The sequence below is a fragment of the Camelus ferus genome, chromosome 4, assembly GCF_009834535.1.
Source record: "Camelus ferus isolate YT-003-E chromosome 4, BCGSAC_Cfer_1.0, whole genome shotgun sequence".
Taxonomy (NCBI): Eukaryota; Metazoa; Chordata; class Mammalia; order Artiodactyla; family Camelidae; genus Camelus; species Camelus ferus.
This window is the reverse complement of record NC_045699.1, coordinates 31,307,090-31,322,226: the sequence shown is the minus strand read 5'-3', so window position 1 is coordinate 31,322,226 and position 15,137 is coordinate 31,307,090. Positions and strand designations below refer to the sequence as shown.

At 43.7% G+C, this 15,137-nt stretch overlaps 1 protein-coding gene across 4 annotated transcripts in view; it reads right to left on the bottom strand.

Moving 5' to 3' along the window:
- Positions 1–15,137, bottom strand: part of LOC102512851 (histone-arginine methyltransferase CARM1-like) — a 269,788-nt gene that overhangs the window by 27,147 nt on the left and 227,504 nt on the right. For 3 of the 4 annotated variants that reach the window (XR_004319182.1, XR_004319183.1, XM_032477758.1), the window contains exons 10-12: positions 14,625–14,714; positions 12,551–12,688; positions 3,280–3,369 (exon numbers count right to left, since the gene is read on the bottom strand). Coding sequence is in view for 2 of the 4 variants with exons in the window: in XM_032477758.1 (XP_032333649.1) it covers positions 3,280–3,369; positions 12,551–12,688; positions 14,625–14,714 (318 nt within the window). In the remaining 2 variants the exon portion in view is untranslated. Of the gene's footprint in view, positions 1–3,275; positions 3,370–12,550; positions 12,689–14,624; positions 14,715–15,137 lie in introns of those variants that run through there. The other variant, XM_032477759.1, reaches the window with a different exon arrangement.

Genomic DNA, 15,137 nt, shown 5'->3' with positions numbered 1-15,137 from the left:
CTGAAATTATCTTATTTCTTTCCTGATGTCTGAGGGGGGACATCTAACCACCAGACCAGGGAGTTTGTAAGCATCTCATTCTCTTCCACCTTAGGACTGAGAAGAGTGCGTAGCATACAATAACTACTTAATGATTCGGGTGAAAAAAAAGCACCAGGGAAGGTAATATTTAACTTGAGGAAATTAAGGGAACTTAATGTTTGGGGGAAAGAGGGTTCAGTTGTTTTGTGAGTAGAACAGAGGCTTGGCTTGCAATGTGAGTGTGGAAGATGAAACTGGCCTTTGGGCTACAGCGTCTATCACAAGCTCAGTTCTTTTAGGTCCCATCAGGAGCTCCCTGGGGCCACATTCATTCCCCGTTCATCATGCATTTATCCAGCACCTACTGCATAGCACTGTATCCCAAAGGCAGCAGGTAGGCTCTCATGCTCAAGGTACGAGGCACCGCAGAGAAATAAAATTGAGACTGTCATCCAGGTGCCCTAAAAGCGGTGTCTGCACAGGGCATTCTGAGTGATGTGGGAGGGGCACCTAAGCCAGCCCAGGGCTTGGAAGGCTTCTCAGAAGTGGGCATGCTTAAGGTCTCGTTCCACAGGAAATTTGGGGGTCCTGTTTTCCCTTAGTGGGATTTCGCAACAGTGTACCACAAGGCTCTCTCTCCCAGTGCTCTCAAGCAGCGTCAGCTCCTTCTCGGTGTGGGGCACCTGTGGTTCTGGTTTTATGGGTTTGCTCTGCTCCAGATCTCCCCATCAATGCTCTCTTGGCGCCCTCTACCTCTCCTTCAGGTCACGCACTGCAGTTGTCATGACAGTTAATTCTGCAGTTGGCTATTTCCTGCCCACTTCCCTCCCACTACAAGGAGAGCTTCAAGGAGGCAGGGGCTGCATCTGCCCTGGTCGTGGTGACACTTCCGCAGCCCAGCATGGCCAGTGGCCTGGCCAGGTCCTGGGACAGACTGTCTGGGACCTGAGTGATGAGGGACTCCTCTCACAGTTCTGGGCAAATCTACTGGTTTACTGGAGAGCTTTCCCTCCCTGATGGAGTAGTTTTGTCCCCTTGCTCACTTTTAGTGACAGCTGTTAGCTCTCCTTTTATTTTCAAACGACTTAAAAATAGTCAATAGTCAAAATAAAGGTCCCCCCACCCTGCCCACGGAAAAACAGCAACTTTCACAGCATGTATAATGCTGGGTGCTCATGTTTCCAGTAATTCATTTGTGGACCGCATATCACTGGTGGTCAGGTGGATCGGGGACTGGCTGAAAAACAAACACGAGTCTTTTGCTTTTGTGTGTCAGTTGGGTCTACTGTGACCTAAAAACGGGTAGAATAAAGAGCAAATGGAGAGAAATTTATTTTGAGGCTAATAATTATTCTAGGTAATGCCATTTATTTTAATTTCCCTCAACATACATGTACTACACACACACACACACACACCCTTGTGTTGCTGCAATAACAAGAGTTGAATGTGGTTGAGCAGAAGGGTATTATCACTGGTCAACATTTAACTGAGCGCCTACTATATGCTAAGTACTCCGCAAAGGTTCTGTCCTTTGGCTTACACATCCCTGCCGAGGATATTGAGGCCTAGACATCAGGAAAGGGATAGTAAAGAAGTATAATCACGATCTGGAATTCCCAGCGGAGCCACATTTTTAAGCATCTCATCTGTTTAACTAAATCTATCAGTCAGCCTTGCTGCTGAGAGAAACAGGTAGAGGAAAGGCGGCTGCTCGGTGCTCCACAGTCCCCCTGCTTTGACAGGGCCCTGGCCATCTTGAGCATCACTAGATCTCTGACAAACTCTCACTCTGACCTCATGGCCACTGTGTGTGTGTGCCTTCATGAAAATTAGGGGCTGGTCAACACCAAGGCCCTCCCTAGGTGGTTTTCTGGCTCAAACCTTGTTTTTGTACAATGAAATCAAAGTGGGACTCCAGAACTACTAGTTCACATGGTTCTTGCATTCAAAAGGTGGGTTTTCTAAAAGCTTACAAAAATTCATTTTCTTTTCCAAAATCCAATGGATTGCAATGAACTACAGATCAACATCTATTTACTCACAGAGTGAGCTCGTGAGCAGAGAACAGGAAGAAAAGAGAGCAGCATTTACTAAGCACCAATTATGGGAACTGCTCCTCACTGGGAGGTGTTACAGAAATCCTTGCCACCTCCCAGCGAGGTATGTTGTTCATCCTGTTCTAAAGATGAGAAAACTGAGGCTCAGGCAGGTTGAACAGTACTGGTGACTAGCCAGCCTGTTCTCTCTGAGGCCAAAGCCTGTGCCTTTTGCTTTACATGGCAGGATTGTGCAAAGTGATGGGAGTGAGAATTCCTTCCTTCCCTCAGAATTAGAGATGAGATCCATACTCCTAACCGAAAATAGGTTTCAAAGACTCATACCGCGTGTGACACCCTGCACACAACATACGCAGTTACAGCCTTGTCCACTTTTTTCCTCCCCTGCTTCAAGGTCAGCATTTCATTTTCCCATCTCTTTCAAAGAATTCTTGGTTTGGTTTCCTGGGTTTCCTCTTCTCTTTAAGCTTTCCAACACTATACAGACATGATGCTTTGAATTAAAGCCTTGGGGAGACATTACAATATGAAGGAAAAGTTGCTTTTTAATAAGGAAGTCAAGAATGACAGTGTCCGGTGGTTTTATCTGTGTGGTTGATTTCACGTGTGGAGTTTTAATAGGCTCATATTGACGAGGTATAAAAATGGAGAGCTTTTCAAGAAACGTTTGTTGTATCCAGCTCGTTGTGGCAAGTTATCTGTGTCTGACAAAATCTGCATAGCTTCCAAAGAGAGTTATGTCCTGACGTACACGGTCTCAAAAAAACCCCTCCAAAATGTACTTTAAACGGACTCATGTTTTAGGTGTACCGAACAACTGCTATATAGTCATCCCACGGTGAACAGAGGTCAGAGGAGATCATCTTTCAACTCCACATTTTGCAGAGAAGACCGAATGCCAGAAGGAAAGCGACTTTGCCTGAGGTCACACAGCTCATTACAGCTCAGCAGGAAGGAGGACGCCCTTTGTAGGGCTCTGCAGAGCGCTCTGTTTCAGGGTGGGACTGTTCTCTACTGAATTCTGCTTAATGGGACATAAAATGTTCAACTCCTTATTGGGATCCAAGTCTCCTTAGAGAGGAAGAATAGATGCTTTTTTCCTCTTAGGATAGATAGAATTATTTGAAACCTCTTTACCTGTCCTATGGTCAAGTGAGATTCTATATACACAGGTGTGAAATGGATGAGGGCATCTTACCTGAAGAAAGGGTTCTTTAAATCGAGGGTGTTCCCAGATCGGAAGCCCGTCTGGTTTACCAGCGCTACAATCTGAATGTCATAGCTCTGTCTGTATGGCAGGGAGAAAAACAACAACAACAACGTATCATCTCACAAGCCTGGTGCCAGCTAGTCACAGACATTTAGGGCATCTTCTAGACACACCTACTTCACGAGGGTTTTAAGAGTATGTGTTTGGCATCTTATACATGTCAGCGTGTATTTATTTGGATATTATTTACATTAGTAGAGGCAACTGAAGGCTTGTGTGTTGGCAAATTGTTTATTTGTCACAAGAGTTTGATAGCTATAATTCCTTGGTCTAAATATCATGAAGGTAATGGTATTTCTGGTTGGTTACAGTGATTTTAAAAGGCTTTACCAGTATCACTGACAGAAATAGCTTAAAGTACCACAGACCCTTTATAAGTCACCACTGACGTACTAAAAGAATAGTAATCATGGGAGGACTGGATGGGGTAAAATCTCAAAATGACGTAAAACAGCTAACAAATGTGAATGATTTTAGGAGACCCCAGGTGAGGGCTCGTGCTTTTATAGTGCCAAGAACTGGCTAATAAGGACAAGTAATACGACATATTCTTGAAGACTAATCTGAAGCGGCCATGTTGGCGGAATTTTTACTGTCATTCTCAAGAATACACGTATTTTTTTTTTGGTTATAAAAGTGTGACACATTCACTGCAGAGAAATAAGGAGAAATAGAAGTAAAACAAAATAATCCACGGTGTCACTAGACAAAGACTCTTTCAACTAACACTGCAGAATATTTCCCTTCTATGTCTATCTCTCTCTCTCTCTCTATAGATATTCTTCCATATCTCTATTTTATTTAACATTAGCAAGCATTTATCCTATAATTGTTGACAATGTGTTTTTCAACAGTCATATGGGTACAGCACAACTACTGAACAATTCCCCATTCTTAAATATATTTTTATCGTGACATTGTTACTTACATAAACAAACACTTGGTTTTATGACAGAAATTCTGCTGCAAAAGACATTCAGGTAATACATCGTTATACACCGCCTAGGATTTGTCATCGTCTTCTTCTTCTTTTTTTTTTTTTTTTGGAGTAAATTCTTAGAGGTAGACTCACCAGGCTAAAGCATTGAAGACATACTTAAGGCCCTAATATTTACTGCTACAATGTCTTCCAGGAAGTGTACCAAATTACTTCGTCACATACAAAGTGTAAAAGTGCTAATTTCATCACACCTTTTCCAACCCTTAAAATTTAAATGTTTGGGATTAAAATATTATTATTTTAATTTGAACTTCCTTGATAACTAGACTTTTTTTTTAAATTGCAGAATTTTTTTAAATTGTGATCTAAATTCCTCCACTCCCACTCCCACCCTATCATTACCAACAGTGGCCTGGGTAGGTTTAAATATAGTGTCAGATTCTGTAAAACCAGTAACTCAAGGTCTGCATTTTATTGGAGACAAAATAAGAGGAAGACTAGCCATCCATTAAAAAAATCAATTATATCCTTTGATTCTATTTCATTCAACTCATCTCACTGACTCAGAACTTTTCTGTTTGTCTAAAATGTTTCTTCCATGATACCCACACCTGGCAGTTCACTGCATTTGTGATACTTGAAGGCAGATTTGAGGAGAATGAGACACTGAACTCCTGAGGAGTAGGGCAGCCTTTGCTGGATTCACAGAAAGGCTGAGAGATCGCCTAGTAAACAAGTCAGGGAGGGACACACTAACATATGTTGCCAAATGAAAGACATCTTCTTAACAATAACTGAAGTAATTCACATAGAACTTAAAGCAGAAACTGAGTACTCCGAGGGAGGCTCAAATGTGTGTGTTTATGGACATGCATGTATGAGTCAGGCTGGTCACACCTAGGAACTGAGTGGTTCCTGTCGGGACTGGGAGGAACAACTGGTGCATTCTTGCGGTGGGGTCTTCAGCGAGGCTCTTTTTCAGACAGTAGGTCTGATAAGATTGCCACTTTCTCCTCACTTTTTACAGCCCACTCTTCTTCTTTACCTGTCACCAAAGTCCTATCTTTCCTAATGGCAAGAAAAATAGAGCTTCAAGACGTGTCATGTCAGGGCTCAGTTTGGTCCGTGAAAAGCTCAGATTTGTTCTCAGAGCCCTTCCGTGTGTTGGTGGGGGGGAGGGGAGGTGGGGGGGGTCGGGTGCTGGTTAGGGATGAGGGAGGGGGATGGTGACGTTCACTCGTTTGACAGAGATTCATCCAAACGAGAAGATGTGTCCTAACCTAAAATTTCAGGAAAGTGAACTCTTTGATCCCAGGACCAGTGTCATGCTAGTGCCCAGATGCCCAGAAGGCCAACTCCAAATCCAATAATTAATGTGCAAGGTTTATAAAGCAACTAATAATGTACAGTCTTCAAAGACTGTGTCTACAGGACCCTAATTAACTCTTAATTCTTTCAAACCAGTTATTTGGCAATGTGTTTTTTTTTAAACCTAGTTCTTTGTCAAACTTCGTCATTTTAAATCTTTAAGTGCCAGCACAAGTGATGTAAGTGGGGACACACCTTAGTTCAAGAATTGAATACAAAACCACTGCTTTGTACCAACATTTCTTTTGCAATATTCGAGATTATTGGAAGCCTGGGAACAACATATGTAGGACGTGTCTTACTGGAGAATGTGGTGATTCGTGATAATTTCATCTTAGAGAAAACTGAAGGTGCAACAGTGGGACAGGCCTAGGGCTGACCATTGAGGGAGAAAAGGATGGAGAAACAGAAGTGACAGGAAACTTGGGGAAAAATGACCCACGTCCCTGAAGATTTACTGATTAAAGAAAGGAATGAAAACCTCAGCAGTTGTGGACTCTAGACCAGTGTTCTGCAAAGGGGTCTGAGTGTGCCCCAGAAAGGAGGTAGGATGCTACATCAGGTGTGGGAGAAGTTATTGAGCTGTTATTTTAATTTTTTCAGCTATACAGTGGTTTGAACTGCATCCTGCCAAAATGTATGCTCCAGCCCTAACCCCTAGTACCTGTGCGTCTGATCTTATTTGGATAAAGGGTCTTTGCACATGTACTGAAGTTTAAATGAGGTCATACTGGATTAGGGTGTCCTCCAAATCCAATGCCCAGTGTCCTTATAAGAAGAAGAGAGGACACAGAGAGAGACACACAGAGAAGACGGCCAAGTGACGACGGAGGCAGAGACTGGAGTGAGGCAGCTACAGGAAAGACTAGGGATTGCCAGGCACCATCAGAAGCTGAAAAACACAAGGAGGGTTCTTCCCTGGAGCCTTCAGAGGAGATGTGGCCCTGCTGACAACTTGTTTTTAGTCGCTAGCCTTCAGAATTGTTAGAGAATAAGTTTTTGTTGTTTTAAGCCACTGGATTTGTGGCAATTTGTTATTGCAGCTCTAGGAGACTCATACAGTTTACCAAATATACACTGAAAACTAGTGAATTCACTAGGTAAATGCTGGACTTGCCATCTGTAGCTTAGAGTTGAGGTATCTGTGACGCTCACCTAAGTGCCTCAGGTTTGCTAAGGTCGGGTGGCTCAGGAAGACTCTGATTCATCTTAAATAATTCAGCACCACGTTACTGAGTAAATACCAACCATGTGAGAACGACAAAGGTCAGGCTAGAAGAATCCGACTAACGCTACAAAACAAAGAAACGTGACTTAGAGCTGCAGCGGCACACACTACTGCTTCCCTGCACCTAATTGTGCATGACAGTTTCCCCTTAAAAATCCCTTCTGATGCAGCTGTCCAAATACACAGCTAGTGAGAGGTTTCATCTTAGGTGAGGTCCACGGTAGAGCAGCTGAGTGAAGGCCATTAGGAGCAGCACTTGAAGCTTCCAGAGCTTTAATTCTTCGGTCAGCATTTCTCTAGTTTTGTAAACAACAAAGCTCATCAAATTTTCTGCAAATCAAGTTCTCTGGCAGCACATCTGGATACAGCAGATCCTTCATTGGGATCCAGAAATTTTAAATTATGTTTCAAAAACACTTTGGCACAAGATGAGCTAGATCCCAAAATCAGGCATATTTATTTTTTCAATTAATTCTTTTTAGTTCTATTTTTGTGTGTCTTGTAAAATGCACACTACATGAATTTCTATATGTGTATATGTATATATACACACAGACATGTCTCTGCATGTGTGAATATCTAGGGTATATAGATATACATTCACATACGTCTGTCTCTCTATCTATTGAGAGCACTTAGTTTTGTGTTTTCTATTTTTATTACTGTAGTAATTCACATAAGTAAAAATAAATACTGTTCTATTTGGGGGACATATACATAAAGTGTTTTTACTCATAGGTGCACAAAATCAAACAACTTTGGAGACCGTTTCTGTGAACTTTAGGGATATAAATTTCATAAAGTTCATAAAAAAGAGAAATTCTATTTTATTGTCCAGAGCAATGAAATGAATGACAGCTCAAGAACGATGGGAGACTGTCAGAAATAAAATGCTAACAGTACAATCATAAACGTTCCTGGTGGGGAAGAAAAGGGCAGGCATTGTCACACTGGTGTGGTTGCACAGGGAGTTCTCCCAGGAGGTGAGAGTTTAAAAGAATATTTGACGATAAGGGAGGGGGAGATCCTACCTAACGTGGAACAAAGAAGTAGCCCCTTACTGAAAAAATACTGTGAAAACCCTGACATTTGAGGAAGTGCTCAAGTCTGTAGAAAATACAAAGGAAAACAAACAAAAAATCTGATGAGATACAATGAGCGCTAAGAAAGAGAACAAGGGAAGAGGAAATGTAACTAAGACTGACTGTGGACCTACTATGTGTTTATCACTATATCTCCCTTAATACCTGCACAAGCCTAGTGAGACAATTGTTATAAATTCTACTTTATAGATGATGAGGTGAAGACACTGGGGTGCTAGAGAGATTCATTAACGTGCTCAAGGCCACAGAAGTACCAACCAGTATGTAGAAGAGACTGGATAGAACAGGGATACATCCAAACTCCCAAAGCTAGTCTCTTCACTGCACAAGGGTGCTGATCTAGTAAGATGAAGAACTTCCTCCTTGTCTCCCTCCTGCAAAGTACTGCACACCCATGATATCTCAGCATCTTCTTTCGGTTGGGCCAGACCAAGTTTTTAATAAGAGAGGGATCATCAACATATGACTCCTCCGTTCAGGTAGTCATTCCACATCACTGCTCAGTCTCTGAAATGTACCAGTGAGGACGGACGCCAGAGAGTGAGACTCAGGCCCTCTTCTGGGGAAGCTCACATGTAGGCAAATAATAACAACACGACAACGGTGCCATAATAAAGGTGTGGAAAGCTGTAGGAGTCCTAGGGGTCATGAGGCAGGTGTGAGAAAATGGTTTGCTTCCTTCTCACCTACTAGGGGAAGGAAGGAGAGGAGGGTAGAAAAATATGACTGATAAGAATGAAACCCAAGATATGTTAGACAAAAGTAGTGGAAGAATAAGATGATTTGAATTCACTCACCTAATTACACCCTAAGATGTAATATATAAATATTTCAAAGTAAGCGAATGTTATCCTGGTTTGCACAAAGCAGACAGGGCAAAGTCCAAAACTCCAGGCAGATGCTGGCTACTGCTTCTCAGCACTTTTAAAAAAAACTAGTCAGGAAACACGGGCTATATTAGGATTTAGGAACAAAGTGGCAACTCCCAGGATGAACATGGCTTAAGTCAGTATTTACCACTTTTCCTCCTAGAAGCCAAACACGGAGACTAGAAAGATACTGCAGAGCACAGACCTCATTTTCTGTAAAACTGGGAGGAAGATATAATGTGCCATCTTCAACTTAGGTGTAAGGCTGCAAAAGCACTTGAGATTGGGTGTAAGCCGCATGGGATGAAGTACAGGAGGAGTGCAGAGAGGGTCAGGCAGCCGAGAGGCAGAACAGCTCAGAATGTGCTCACACAAACACCCACCCTGAGGATGAGGAGCACCTTCTGAAATGCAAAAGCACAACATGACGTGCGGGAACTGGGGTGAGTGAGGCTCCTGGAACCGGAACATATAGCACTACCTAAAGAATCACAAGAGCAGCCCTGTGTGCAGGGGGCAGTATGACTCTGGGGCAGCACAGAAGGATGGGGTGTGAGTTGAGAAAAACGCTAGCACGGACACTGCCGCATCTCTCCCCACCACAGGAACTTCTTTCTTATAAATCTCTGTCCAGAAAAGTCCCACTAATTGGATGATGAACAACCATAACACTAATATAAAGATGTTATTAGAAAAAAGTAGGAAAAAAGGAGCAAAATTTACTAACAGATGAAAAACACATTAGATAAAAGATGGTATAAATTGGAAAATGTGAGCAAACATTTTGCTACAAAATTTTAAAACTGCAATGAAGCCCTTACTTTTATGAAGGAAGCAATAATTTTTATGAAGGAAGATCATGATGCAGAAATATAGTAACTCGAGGGAGGGAAAGAGAAAAATCTCAGTGTACTGATATGGAAATGTATTAGAGATGTATCATTAAGTGAGAACATTACGATGCAGAAAACAGGTGTAGAATGTTGCCATTTAGGTATAAAAGCAGAGGAAAAAATACCCATACAAGTACAGTGTTCCCTAGGTGTATATCCAACATGAGAGCCTCAGAGGCTAGGCAAGGACGGTTAGCAGTGGCTCCGTGATGCAAGAGGGCAGGGGGACCAATGCAGTCTGGCCTGGGAGGGAGACTTCATTGAAGGCTTATAGTACATTTTCATTGTGAACAGTGTAACTACACTGTCTATTAAAAATTAAATAGCCCTTTAAGGAGACAGAAAGTTATGATAGCTAGAGATAGAGCACAGCTTCACTGAAGAATAATAATAGCAATGTTCAAGTAGCTTCATCTCCCTTTTTGGCAGGGTTAGAGGACTAAGCCCTGAGGGCGAAACCGGAGATGAAACTCACCTGGAATCACATTTGATAAAGGTCGGTTCATATTTCCTCCTGGTCAGGACTGAGGGGTGTGGGCTGGACATGAGCGTAGGTGGAGGGGTTTTGAGCTACTTCTATGACCAGATCCAAAGGGCGTGGACTAGGCTGTGCAAATTTTGAAGGAAGATTTACACCCTGGGCCTCTTCCTGCTTAATAATTTTTAAGTAAAAATTTGCTGATTAAATTTGCAAATGATACAAAATGGTAGGAATCACTAATATGCTACACAAAATAATTTTTTAAAATAAATAAAATGAACCATTAGCTCTAGTAAGGATCTAAAGACAGCAGGATGAATGCACGAGTAGAATAAATACAAAAACTTGAACCAAAGATGACAGAAACCAGCTGCGTACTAGGAGAAGGGAGAAATGACATAAAAGCAGATCATGTAAAAATACACTTTTTGGTTTTAATTGCCTAAACACTCAAGTAAAATGGCCCTCAAACTTAAACTTGGATCACCTTAATATAAATATGTACTCAAAATAGCCGTGGTCACTGTCACTTTGTACCCAGCACTTAACAAATCACATATGCTGTCCTGTAGTTTTGGAAAACTATTTTAAAGGGAACATTGAGAACCTGGGTTTTTCCAGGAGGGATGACTTAAATTTTAAACTACTTCAAAATCACTCTTCTGGGATGGAGGCATTGAGGATGTCAGCCTGAGAACAGGGAGACCAGCAGGATACTGGGTCAGACTCTCCTAACACTGAAACAATTGCTGTTTGGAGGCTTCACCAGACCTATTTGTTTTGAATTCAGAAACACTAAGATCAGTGAGTAGACTCTACAGGAAGTGAGACATAGGCTCGACAGCAAGAGTAAGTTTTGAATAATCAGGGACGTCTAAAGTAGAAGAGAGTCGTCATAGCTAATGACCACATGAAAAGTTACTTAACATTATCAGTAATGAAAAAAATAAGCCAAAACAACCAGAAGCAACTTCAAACACTTATTCTGGAGTCTGTTAGATTGGCAAAAACCATAGAGACTGGTAACATTCAGTTTCAGGCAAGATCTGGAGAAATGGGCCTGCTGAGTCATTGCTGGAGTGAGTGGAAGCTGGAGCAGCCCTGGAGAAAGGCAGGGTCTATCAGTCTCTGACAGGCACATTTCTATTCTTAAGGTATTTCATCTGGAAATATTCATGTCAGTGCACGAGCTCTACGTTCAAGGGTAAGTTAGTGCAGAATTTTTTGCAATGGCAAACAAGAAAATCGAAAGCAACCTAAACATCAGTCAATCGGGGGACTTTAAAAGGACAGCATGGTATATCCATGCCCTTGACTGTTCTGCACCTATGAAAAGAACAAAGCAGATCTACCTACGCAGACTGAGCACTTACTACTAAGTGAAAACTTAAGTTGTAGACAGCAAATGTAACATTCTCGTAAAACAACCACCCCACAACAGCATTACTTGTTGGCACATGCACCAAGCGTCACTTGGAAGGGTTAGGAACAAGGGGTCACACCTGGGGAATGGGGGAGGGGTGGGAGTGCGGCTGGACCCTAGGCACTTCTGTAGTTCTCACCTTACACGCAAGCATGTCAGGTTTTGTAGTTAAAGACAGACAGACTTTAAAAATGGAAGGGTTGGTTGGCGAGATGGTGAGCTCTCTGTCACTGGCGTGTTTAAGCACAGGCCCAAGGAAGGGAGGGGGTGGCTGGGAGGGAAGAGAGGTGAATGCCATGACCTCTGAGTACCCCCAATATCCTGAGAGTCCTTGATCCACTCTGTGACTCCTTCCTCCTCTAACTCACCCAGGAGAAGCTCCAACAAAATGAAAGAAAATAGAGGGTTGTAAAAATGACGTAAGTCCCAGTGATCACTGCAGGGACCTCATGAAGTCCATTACCAGAGGGAAGCAGTCCTACCTCACACACCACACCCTGCCCCTCCGGTGCTCTTCCCCCTGCAGTGCAGATCAACTTCCCGGTACTAAATTTGGGGGTGTGTGGTTAGACAGATCTAAGTAAGGCCAGGAAGCTGACGTGGGATTTAGAACCCTTGATAACTCAAGCCTTTGGCAAACGCCCCCATGAGCTGATGGATTTCCTCCCCTTTGCCATGGTAAGGGGGGGACTGCTGTCCTTGAGTTACCTCAGTGCAAGGTGACATGTGTCCTGCAGGCTCTGAAGCCGGGGGCGCCTGTGCAAGCCCAGCCAGGCCTTTGGAGAGGCTGCCGCCCACCTTCAGGTGCTGGAGCCTCAGGGGCCCTGCCCCCCGCACCCCAGCAGCAGGGCCCAGTAAGCACAGGCAGGGTGGCAGCTGCGCTCGCCCGCTTACCGTTTATTAGCGACAAACAGCACTCTCCCTGAGAGGGTCTCTCCTTCCTTGGCAAAGAGAGGAGTCTGAAGAAGGCACCGCACCTGATACCAGTGAGTCAGAGGCTCAGTGGGAGCTGTCGACAGCCAAACCGTTACCCTGTGGGGCAGGGAGAGAGTTAGAAGCCAATTAGGCTCCAGCCCCATATTAATGAACTGAACCAGGGACTAGGCTGGTAAGTGGTTCTCACTGTCACTGACTCACGGAATACTTTTAAGACAGGAACAGCTCAATTTATTAAGCAGTTACTATGTGCTGGGTACCGTCCCCAAAGCAGTATGTGTATTAGTGCATTAAATCTACAGAACAACCCTAAGGCAAGGCTTCAAACCCTGGGATTTGGTCACTCCATCTATCTGTATTTCTGTATCAAAGTTCATTAGAAGCCCAGGAACAACAGAGTTTAATTGAGAATTGATTTGTTGGGAAAGTCTGGCAGGGTGAGAAGTCTGGAGTGAGGCTTCTTACTGTCTCATGCCAACCTGTTGGGTCCTGATGAGCTTCTGGAAGAAAAACTACTGGGGCAGATGGCTGCTACTGTCCTTCCAGCGCGCGCGCGCGTGCGCATGCATGTGTGTGTGTGTGTGGTGCGTGTGTATGTGTGTGTGTGTGTGTGTGTGGTATAGGGTGTGGGGGGGGTGTGTGTTTAAGGTTCATCATTTCACATGAATGTGTGTGTGTGTAAATTAAGGTTCATCATTTCACATGAAGAAGTGAAGACATCCTGCTGTGCTTCAGACACTGAGGTGACCTGTCCTGGGGTTAGATAGTGGTCACTGATTTTTACAGAGTATTGTGGGGTAAATTCCTAGAGGGTACATTTTAACTTGAAGATTTGGGGGGAAAATTTTACATACTTTAACTGCTAAGTAATATAAACCACCTTTATATCAAAATATATACTTAGCTATATTCTGGAGTAGAATGCAAATATTCTCCAGCTTTTTCAGATAAAGCATTTCACTTCAAAGAAACTTCCCCCTTGAAGCAGGCCACTTCAAGCTTATCTCCCTTACCCTTGCAGGAACAAATTCATTTACTTGGGATGTTCCTGGGGGAAAGTCTGAGAAATAGCAGCATGGATTCCTCTGACAAACATGTTGTGGAACAGGAATAACTTACACATCATTTTTTCTCTTTGATTATCAGCCCAGACAAGGCTTCCAGGGATCCCTTCCTCCTCTGAGCCCTCAAACCCCCGAGCTTTATCTCAGACCCATGGGCACTTCTGTCTCAGTGGGTGCCATGAAGTGTCTGGGTGTTTTATACGAAGTGGAGGAGAGTGTACTGTCATGGTTTGCCTTCCGCCTGATCATGTGACCCAGAGAGGCCCTCACTGCTAGCTGGGATGAGTGGAGAAGCTTGGAAGAGAGAGGGGTGTCAGGAGAAGAGTGGGGATCTGGGGGCCACGGGAGTGGCGCGGCCCTGACAAGGAGCGCCAACCACGGACAGCCACCTTGCAGGCGGTCTGTCTCCTCCTCTTCTCTGCGACTCGCAAGCCTGTCCAGTGGGGGAGGAAGGGGTACGTGGACTGGGAGGTTGCCGAATGCTGCAGTTAGCATTGTTAGCACCCACCCGCCCGGTAATTCAAAAAGGGTTCTAGATGGTGAAGCTGAAGGCTGTGAACCAATACAGGGAAAGCGTGATGTGGGGTATTACTCAGACACAAGGGGTTCTATAACCAGGGGCGAGGGAAGCAAAGCCAGGGACTTGTCTCCCCCAGTCTAGTCTGGGGAAGAACAAGCTGACTGATGAAGCACAGACGCTCTCTCACTCCTCCAAATCCCAATCCAATTGGCTTGAGAGGTTTTACAATATTTTAGCCAGAGCTGATAGGACAACTATGGAAAACTGCCACATTTTCATTTTACTCTAAAATCTAGAAGTAAATTAAAATCAGTGTTTATTTTTGGGAAACCTGGAAAAACAACTATTACTATTGTTGAACTTGGTTTTTTAAAACTTTAAAGCTACGACGACAAAGAGTAGAGGATGGCGTGGGACAGAGCAAGCGAAGAAAGGGTTTGATACCTACAGAGATCCAACAAAGGCCACGTCAAACCAAAACGCCAGGCCATGGATGAGGCCAGACTGCGCCATATGAAACACAAAGGGAATTTCTACTCTGCAAGAAATAAAAAGAGAGAAAGGAGAAACACTTGGAATTATTTTTTTGTTGATAGACATACTGGATATATTTGTGAGATCAATGGGAACATTCACAGAACATTTTCTTTTTCCCTTAAGCACTCTCACTTTGGCAGCGAGATTCTCTCAGTGAGGATTAATGCTTGGGTGATGCTGCACATTTGAGAATGCTGCTTCTTGATGAAACTCTGCAAGGACCACCCCACTGTGCGGCATGACCCAGAACCCCAGAGGGCGAGTGCAGCCTCCGGAGCTGGGGTCGACTACTGCTGGGCAGGATGACTCGGGACACAGGTGACAAACATCCCTCCAGAAGCCAAAACACGGGCTGGGGCAGCTCCCCTATGCAGCTGTTCAGAAGGCAAAGGCTATTTCAGGCCCCTGACAAATGAAGTGGACC